The sequence below is a fragment of the Juglans microcarpa x Juglans regia genome, chromosome 3D (genome assembly GCF_004785595.1).
Source record: "Juglans microcarpa x Juglans regia isolate MS1-56 chromosome 3D, Jm3101_v1.0, whole genome shotgun sequence".
Classification (NCBI taxonomy): domain Eukaryota; kingdom Viridiplantae; phylum Streptophyta; class Magnoliopsida; order Fagales; family Juglandaceae; genus Juglans; species Juglans microcarpa x Juglans regia.
This window is the reverse complement of record NC_054598.1, coordinates 4,641,419-4,651,235: the sequence shown is the minus strand read 5'-3', so window position 1 is coordinate 4,651,235 and position 9,817 is coordinate 4,641,419. Positions and strand designations below refer to the sequence as shown.

Here is a 9,817-nt window from a genome sequence, read left to right as displayed (position 1 = left end):
ACATAAATGATTTCATTTCATTTCGTTATTACAACTTTCTCAAATTTTCATACAAGATATATATATTAAACAATTCAACTTGTTCCATTTTCAAAACAATAATAATATCAAAAAATAATATTCTAATAATATTTTATTCAACTTTCAATTTTTATCTAAAACTAACTCATCTTATCTCAATATCTAAATAAGTCGTGTTGCAAATTTTGACGTGCTCTTTCGGTGTTGCAGATAGAATCATAGAGACTTTTTCTTGGTCCGGCCGAAAAAACGAAAAAGAAAAACTTTCTTAGAATGGTAAATCACGTAGTAAACGTGTGTGGTAGTACTTATGCCTTGAAGAGCACATGACGTTGAAAACTCGATCGATAAAGCACACAAAAAAGTTGTGGTCGGTTGGTTCTACATGCAAGATATATATAATGCTTTAGGAGTAAGATCTTGATCAACAATACTTAAATGGGTAAAATTATATTCTATAGATTCAATACGTACTAGGGCTAGCTCGTACGTATAACCATCACAATATCGAATATGGCATAATTTACACATGTTGGGTTTCACTCTCCGGATTTCATTATACAATTCAAACAACTGATCTTATATAGAGTCTCAATCCAATGTTTTATTAATTCAACACTAGTTATATATGCTATATATTACATACATATTCATTCTCATCCAATGAACTCATTCAGCTTGTTGCAAATGATCCTTTTCATCACAAATATTATTTAGATGCAAATAAATTTTTTTCTTGTAGTATTTGTTGATGTGAATTGTCCGGTAACTGTTGAGTTTTCTTTCTATTAAAAGATGATAGATTATTCACGCCTACATGTTAAAATAGAAATAAATTAAGAATCTAAGAGCATCTGTAGTGGACTCAATAAAGTTTGGTCAAAATTTGGCTATAGAATTTACTTTTATAAATTTAACTAGTCACTTTTTAACAATACCAAATAACAGACTATTCAAATCTATCACTATTCTATTAAAATATAGATTTTCACATTTTCGTTTATTTTAATTCTAATTGTAATTTGAATATTTATTTGTTATTAAAAAAATACACATTAATTTTCTAACTCATATTATTCTTAACGTATATAATTTTCAAACTGTATTTTTTACAATAGTCATATTTTTTTAACTGATATATTTTTTCAACAGTCATATTTTTTCAACAGATATTTTTGTTTTCAGATTTTTGTGTGGGAGGAATTACAAGCAGTGCGGTAAGAGAATTGTTTATAGTAAAAATAATATTTAGCCAGCTCTTTAGATAATCTTGGGCTAAAATTACTATTCATTTATTAAGTTTATTATTGTAGATTTTTGTGTAACTTATTTAACTTTGACCAAAATTTAACTAATTGAAGACACTAGTAATACTCTTAATACATATAGAACTTTCCTACTCCCCATTGTATAAGCTCACCATTACATTAACATATGATCGGGAAGATCCGGGTTTTAATAGCCCCCTTAAGAAGGGCCGACTCTATAAAGTGGGCTTGAGCTGGATATCACTGGTGAATAGATGTTTTGGGCCTTACATGGGCCTAGGTCCGCTTAGATTATGAGTGGGAAAGTCGTAAGTTTTACGAGGCCGAAGGTGAATATTCGCAGGATATTCTGTTATTGAAGTGGCCCCAACATGTGTTAAACGAGTCCAATATCATCTTTAACCGATAAAGCCGCCGTAGTCAACTTCCCGGCTATCATTACCACCAACTGATGTTATTCATCCCCATGCGCTACGGAATGGGGTTTTGTTCCTCTGTTTTGTGTGTTCAGCAAAGAGCATTTCCTTTTTATTTCTTTCGACGCATGTTTTGGACCGCACTACCGTATTGATGTACCAGATAGACTTCTCACTCCTTCCTTGTACAACTCGGACAGGCGGAATTACTGTTTCCGTATTTTGCTACGTTGAGTTGCAGAGAGAGACTATAGCAAGCCAACTATGACTTGGTCTTCTGAAATTTTTCTGAGGCTAAGAATTTCCTCCCATCAATTCCTGGCATTTTCTCTCAACGCGTTGATGCGAAGCGGTCAATTTTTCTTAGGCTCAAAATTTCCTCCCATCAGTCTTCTCTTCTGTTCCCATCTCGTCTCCTTCTTTGCTCTGTCACTTCCATCGTCTTCACTTCCATTTTTGTCCACTGAAGATTCCAGTTCAAACTCAATACTGTCTTTTCTGATTCCATTTTTGGCCCGTCGTATTAGCTCGGTTTCATGCTTTTGCTTCATTGTTTATGAAGTTGATGGTTATGCTTCCTGGGTACTTGGAATAGTCTTGTTGCTTTGTGAAATTGGCACTAGCCGTTTCGTCTTGTACCTTAACTTGGAGCAACAACTATGGCTGCGCTGCTGAGAAAGTTGCGGCCGGCTGTGTCTGCAATCCCTGAAAATGATGATGACGAGTACAGCCGCACCGATTACTCGATTGCCTTGGTGTACAATGGCCCTCCCGTCTCCTACGATATCCCCCAAGTAATCCCTGTTGACTTCAGCCAAATCCCTGTTGCCGCTCCAGTTTCTTCCGCATCTCTGATTAACAATCTCGCACTCCCAGTGATCCAACCTATTGTAAAATCCAGACCTTTAAACCAGAAATCTCCAACATTAGATAGCTCCGGTGTATTAGCTTGTGGTAATGGTTATGAGCCCAAGCCCACGTTGTCGGATGAAATTGAAAGTTCCGGCACATTGAGATATTCTGGAATTGTTGATGGTGCGCTGGAATTATCGACGGGTTCTGGCGACTTCGAAGTTGACAATGATAAGGAGGGTGAAGGTGCTCATGACTATATGAATCCAACCAATTCGGAATCAACGGAGTCTGGTTTAAGCTCGCCGGGGCGTTCCTCTGAGATTTTCTCTTGTAGAGAGGATGACGGTGACAATGAAGCTCCTCACCACGTCAAAATGCCATCGATTGTGACATTTCGTGATCCTGAATCGAGAGACGTGATAGCTCATGTAGAACTCTATCATTCTGAGGATGGAAGTATTGATGTGAACCCAAAGGTCGCGAGAAATGTGAAGAAAGGGGTATGCTATCGATGCCTTAAGGGAAACCGGTTCACGGAGAAGGAGTTTTGCATTGTTTGTGGGGCAAAGTATTGTTATGATTGCCTTATTAGAGCAATGGGGTCAATGCCAGAAGGAAGGAAATGCGTTACTTGCATTGGTTATAGTATTGACGAGGCGAGGCGAGGGAAGCTGGGAAAGGGTTCCAGGCTGCTCAAGCGGCTGCTCACTGATCGGGAAGTTAAACGGGTAATGAAAGCTGAGATTTTCTGTGAAGCGAATCAGGTGCAAGCAGAGGTTGTTTTTGTGAATGGTGAGCCTCTTACTCAGGAAGAGCTTGTTCAGTTACAGAGCTGCAAAAACCCACCAAGGAAGCTAAGACCAGGATGCTATTGGTATGATAAAGTATCCGGTTTATGGGGAAGGGTGAGCATCAAAATCTACTTGTTCAGTTTTGTTTTTGTTCTTTTCCTTAAACGAATTAAGTTCATCCTAGCGAACTGCGATGCAATAACTGTTGTCCCTTGAATGAACAGGAAGGAAAAAAGCCTTCCCAGATTATTAGTGCCCAGCTGAATGTTGGGGGCCACATCAAGCAAAATGCTAGCAACGGAAACACAAATGTATTGATAAACAATAGGGAGATTACTAAAGAAGAGCTCTGGATGCTCAAGGTGTGTGCTCCATGCAATCTGGTTCTTTTAAATTGTGCAGAGTTTTGTAAAGATGCAGAGTCAAAGCTATTTTGTTAAATGTTTAACAGGCGGCTGGGGTGCCATGTGAAGGGAGCCCTCACTTTTGGGTGAGTGAGGATGGGTCATACCAAGAAGAGGGGCAGAATAATATAAAGGGTAAAATATGGGACAAGGTATGTTTGTACGTTGATGTACACTGCCATGATTATTTAACCTATTACATCTTACTGAACTTGTAATAACTGTGGAACTTCACTCTTTGCAGACTAGAACCAAGTTGGTTTGCACGGTCTTGTCCCTGCCAGTTCCTCCTAATTCTCAAAATTCTTCTGGGGAAGAAGTGAGTGGATTTATACCAGCCAGCGTTGTCCAGAAACCGATTCATAAACTATTTTTAGTTGGTTATAACAAATCTGGCTCGGGTACTATATATAAACAGGTAAAATTTTATGGAGGGAACTACTTCAACTTTGAACTCGTGCTATAATTATGTTCATATATGATGAATCGGACTTTCTTGAACACCTCATAGCTTAGTTGTTCACCGTTTGCACTCAACCTATATAATGATTATATTAATAGTCTCCTGAATTGTGATGGTGAAAAAAGTTAGATTAGAGGTTGCGACAGTAATTCAATTCTCTTTATTAGATGACTATGTTCCAATGTACTAATATTAAGGTCGAGTATTTTCATGATTTTCTGTCACTGTCAATTAACTAGTGTAGGATAGGCATGTGGCTTTGATACAATTTAGCCCTGAAAACGCTTTTCCTCTGTTGTATGGTGCCACCAAAAATTCCTTAATTTTTGGTGACACTATGAACCCTGTTCACTTGCTTTTTGTTAAGCCAAGCTTCTGTATGATGTTCCTTCTCTGAAAGATGAGCACCAAGCTTAATTTTTGGTAACTGTAGAACCCCGTTTACTTGCTTATTGTCAGGCCAAGCTTCTCTACGATGTTCCTTTCTCTGAAGATGAGCGCCAAGCTATCAAGTTTGTGATCCAAAGAAATTTGTACATGTATCTCAGTTTTATTCTTGAGGGGCGTGAACGATTTGAAAAACAAAGTTTGCTTGAGAAGAGGAAAGGACGTGTTATTAATAAGTCAGGACCTTCAGGTACCTTGAGGGTTATTTCTATCAAGTTTTCTTTTCTATAATGCTTGCATGCTATTCCCAATTGATTCATGTAAATTATGTTCAGGATATGTAGATGATGCATCGAGTATACTTTTTCATAATTCAATTTGAAGTTTTAGAAAAAGAAAAAAAAACCTAGTGATAGTAAATGAGAACAAGAGAACAAGTATCCTGCATGGTTTCTTTCAATATAAAAACAAGGTTTAAGAAGGTAAAGGACATATCCTAGGTTTAAGACCAAGTATTCAATTGCAAAAACAGTGTTTTGTATGCAACCATTCACCCGATGCTCACATACTCTCATACATCTTGAAACTTTTTTCCCTGCCTTTGCAAATTTCTCTAATTGTGGAGTGTAGGGACAGCAGGATCTCTGCAATCAATTGTTAAACAGTTGGGATATGGTTTTGGATGATGGTGGTGGCAGGGATGATTGAGAAACATTTACTCTATAGTATATTAAGATCCAGCCTTAGAATCTCTACAAAAGTTTCAGTTGTGAGATTCTGTTCCAATTTCTTCCTACAACGAGAGCAATATGTTCGACTAGTTTATGAAACTTAGACATAATTGCAGGAGCTTCATTTATGTCCATTTTGCTTTAAGTCCTTCCGGCTGTAGTTCCACAGTTTTCCATGTAATAAATTTTAAAATAAATCAATGAGAAAAACTAATTAATTAATCGATGAAAAGGAAATTACCTTTTTTTTGTTACTATTGTTGATTACTGGTACTTGGGATACTTGTTTCCTCGTTTTGGTTCTCTTATGATTTCTTCATTTAACAACGTGGCCATTGGGAACTTTTGGCATGGCTACATGAGTTGGATTCTTCGAGTCCCCAGTAGAACAGAATGGCATCTTGACCATCATGTAATGAAGAAGCCAAGTGGGTTATCACTTAACTGCAGTCAGCTGCTGCTGCTGCTGACCATTCAAAGAACAATAATTTTACTCTTTGTTTTCTTTTTATTTGACTTTCAGCAAGTACATAGGGTACTTGTCAATTAATCCTTTACTATTTTGTCATTTAAAGTTATGCTTTACAATGTTGTTGCTTAAATTACACTAATATTTTTTTGATAATTAAGAAGGAAGACTAATATTTAACAGTTAAGATGATTACCTTTAACATTAACATGTTGGTGCCAGTAATTTCTTTATCTGGAATATAATATAATATATTTTTTGTTTGCAATAGATAATACAAGCCTGATAGTTGATAACACAATCTATGCCATTGGGCCAAGGGTGAAAGATTTCTCAGATTGGCTCCTCCAAGTTATAGCGTTGGGTACTTTGGAACCAGCTACCTTAAGTGAATATGCACCACGAGTTCAGGAATTGTGGGAGGAGGCAGCCATAAAAGCCACATACAACCGGAGGAATGAATTAGAAATGCTACCCAGAGAAGCTACTTATTTCCTAGATCGGGTGAGATAATGCTCTGCGGTCCCTGTCTCTAAACAGAAATAAAAAACACAAAGAAACCTATTCAATCTCCTATGATGAAATCTGGATGATCATTAGTTGTATTTGCATATTTTTGCATCAATAGCTTGTTCCACAGTGAAAAGTAGAATGATATTAGGAATTCTGCTAAATATTCGTTTCTAACATATATCTTCCAAATGCAGGCTGTAGAGATTGTTAGGACAGATTATGAACCCTCTGAAATGGACATCTTGTATGCCGAGGGGATTACCTCATCCAATAGCCTTGCTTGCTTAGAATTTTCATTTCCTAAGTCAACACAAGATGACTTAGTAGACCCTGCTTACCAGCATGATCCTTCACTAAGGTCGGTTATTCTATTCTATTTATTGATTGTTTTTATATATAAACATGAATGCCTTCATTATCACTGATCACATTTTCTGCTAACTTGTTTTGAGCAATGCGGTATTAGTCAGTTTCAATCAAGACCTAGTCATCATCAATAGAATCTAAGACATGGTCAAGGTTGAAACTTGTGAAATATTGGCAGCCATGTTTTGTCTTTGATCATCTGTTCTGCCAATGCAAAGGAAACCATAACAACGAAAATGATTTTTTCTTGCTTTTATGAATGTAGATCTTCACACTAAACTATGTATATTTATTGAGTTCCTTAGACAATAGGATACATGGTGCTATTTAAGTATACATTTTGTCCATTGTGAAATGTAATGAATAGATTTTGACATATATTTGCATTCTTTTTCTTTAAATATATATATTTATCTCACCATATTTTCGCTTAGCATTTGCAGGTATAAACTCATTCGAGTACATCCAAGAAGCCTGGGAGCAAACTGCAAGTGGTTGGACATGTTTGAAGACGCTGATATTCTCCTGTTTTGTGTTGCTTTGACCGACTATGATGAATTCTACGAAGACTTTAATGGAGTCTCAACAAACAAGATGTTGGCGAGCAAGCAGCTTTTTGAAAGCATAGTCACTCACCCGACATTTGAGAACAAGAACTTCTTGCTAATTCTCACCAAGTTCGATCTGCTCGAGGAAAAGATCGATCAGGTTCCTCTCACAAGGTGTGAATGGTTTCATGACTTCCATCCCGTTACCACTGGGAATCGTCACAACACCACTAACCCTTCCTTGGCTCATCGAGCTTTCCACTATATAGCAATTAAGTTCAAGACACTCTTCCGTTCTCTTGCAGATGGGAAGTTATTTGTTTCCTCAGTAACTGGGTTGGAAAATGATACTGTGGACGAAGCTCTCAGATATGCAAGAGAGATTGTGTTGTGGGAAGAAGAGAAGCCCTGCTTCATTAACGACTTATCCTCCACTGACATTGAGGCAAGCTCCTCATGATTTTTCTTTTCTTTTTAATTTTTTTTTCCATTAAATCGAATTGCAAGTCCTTGTTGATCAATCGGCTTTGCTTGGCGAAATTTTGTGTATATACGTAAGCACACACAAATATGTATATGAGAAATAGGAACAGAGAATCTGTACTTCGGTTTTAGTTGCAGATTAGTAAAACAAATTGTTCTTTTTTCTGTCTCTGGGTGGGAATATTCTACACCTATGTCTTGCCTGTCGTGATTAGTAAAAGAATGTTCTTTTTGAATACTTCGTATGACAAACTAATAAGAAAAACATATATTGACGAAGGAAATGTTTAAATGCGTAATTAATTGAGGAACAACATACCCTGAGACAGGACGGAATTCAACCCATGAATTGAAACAAGTCTGCGGTACCACGAGATTTAAGGATTCATGGAAAGGCATAAATTCAATACAACAACTAATTCTAATTATTACTACATAAACCAAAACATGATCATTACATTTATAAGTTCATCAAAGAAATTGAAGTATACATATATACATGATGATGCGGATGCAATTCCAAAATTATTGCATGCATGTTCGTTGATGATTATCTGTTTTGTTTTCCCTCATCACGAGGGAGCAGCAAACCGGTCCATAAGTTCATCCCAAAAGTTCAAAAGGATTGTGGAGACATTTGTTAATAAACAAAGGAAAAAAGTTGGTGATATTTCTTATACTCTCAAGGAAAGTAAAAAATGCATTAACATAAACGGTTCAAGAGCGACATCTTTTTGAGCCCACGTACATGGAATATCATTTCACACGGGAATTAGGCACCAAGACAGAAGACAGAAGACAGAAAAGGAAACAAAATTTAAAGACGGACTGTGGCGCGCTTAAAATATATTCAAGCACTTAAATAGTCAACAATCATAGAAACTGAAGCCTCAGAATACAGCACCACAGACGAGTTGACTCGGTTGAACCGGCTAAAAGCTTGACTCAACCGGGTTGAGCTCTCCTCCATGGGTTGAAGTTGAACATTGGGGCTAGGCTCAGTATTCGCAGGGTTAGAGATGGCTTGACTGGCCTTTTCTCGCAGCTTGGCAAGCTCACTAGTCCAGATATCCACCAGTGCAGACATGACTTAAAAAAGGGTTTTTTCTTCGTAAAAGGATGTTTTATTGGCGATATTTGAAGCTTTTGGATGGTTGATATTTTGAGGGGGTGAAAGAAAGTCGGGTTTATATAGGAATGTTGATAAGTGGTAAATTAGAAGCTTGATATACACGTACAGGCGCACACGTTCTTGTAAATTTTTATATGTGCGCCTTAAAACAAACAGATTATATACAATGGGAGGGCCACTTTTGTCGGGTCTTCAGTCATTTCCTTGTCCCCACACCCACAGCAAGTCTCGAAACCACTGGTCCACAGCAAGCTGTTGGTATCTTAATTTATTTTGTTATAAAAAAAAAAAAAAAAAAACTTTGCTGGTATTAAAAAAAAAAGTAAAGAGTCATAGACAGTGGCGCTTCTACCGATAAATATAAAATGTACTTTTTCATTTATTTTTTTAAGTATTTTTTAAATCATTTTAAATATTTTTTAAAAAAGAATTCATAAACTCATTTAAAAATACTTACTTAACAATTAAATAAAAAATATATAAAAATAAAAAATCAATCAGAAAATTTTCTCATGCTGTATCTTCGGTTCTATGCATATCCAATAAGGTGTTGTAACACAATAACAGCAGGAGCACCAAGCCACCCTCTCGGTTTTATTCCAAGCAGGTATTCAGGTTCAGTAAATGATAAGGCTCTGTTTGGATTAAAATATCATCTTAACTCATATTATCTCATTTCATCATTATAATTTTATCAAATTTTCACACAAAATATAATAAATAATTTAATTTTTTCAAATTTTAAAATAATAATAATATTAAAAAATAATATTTTATTCAATTTTTAATTTTTATCTAAAATTGTCTCATCTCATTTTATCATGCAAACCGGGAGTAAAGGTCCCAAAAAAAAGAAAAAAAAAAGGAAAAATGATAGTCGGTCCCTAATTGACAACCATCAGACCCATTTTTTTTATTAGTTTTTTGCATTCCCATGAATAAATAATTATTTTTTTAACTTTTTTCTTTT

At 36.2% G+C, this 9,817-nt stretch overlaps 1 protein-coding gene across 1 annotated transcript; it reads left to right on the top strand.

Moving 5' to 3' along the window:
• Positions 1-1,738: 1,738 nt before the first annotated feature.
• LOC121254503 (extra-large guanine nucleotide-binding protein 1-like) lies at positions 1,739-7,880 on the top strand. The gene is made up of 8 exons (XM_041154564.1): positions 1,739-3,465; positions 3,576-3,713; positions 3,803-3,907; positions 4,000-4,173; positions 4,678-4,855; positions 6,077-6,309; positions 6,513-6,676; positions 7,128-7,880. Exons 1-8 carry the CDS (start codon positions 2,365-2,367, stop codon positions 7,690-7,692), a joined length of 2,658 nt encoding a protein of 885 aa, XP_041010498.1. The 5' UTR covers positions 1,739-2,364; the 3' UTR covers positions 7,693-7,880.
• The last annotated feature ends 1,937 nt before the right edge of the window (positions 7,881-9,817 follow it).

What these genes read in the sequence shown, in the direction of transcription:
- LOC121254503 (XM_041154564.1), top strand. Translation starts at nt 2,365, where the DNA reads ATGGCTGCGCTGCTGAGAAAGTTGCGGCCGGCTGTGTCTGCAATCCCT. An exon ending in CTACTTATTTCCTAGATCGG is followed by an intron (nt 6,310 to 6,512) that starts GTGAGATAATGC and finishes TTCCAAATGCAG; the next exon opens with GCTGTAGAGATTGTTAGGAC. An exon ending in CAGCATGATCCTTCACTAAG is followed by an intron (nt 6,677 to 7,127) that starts GTCGGTTATTCT and finishes TAGCATTTGCAG; the next exon opens with GTATAAACTCATTCGAGTAC.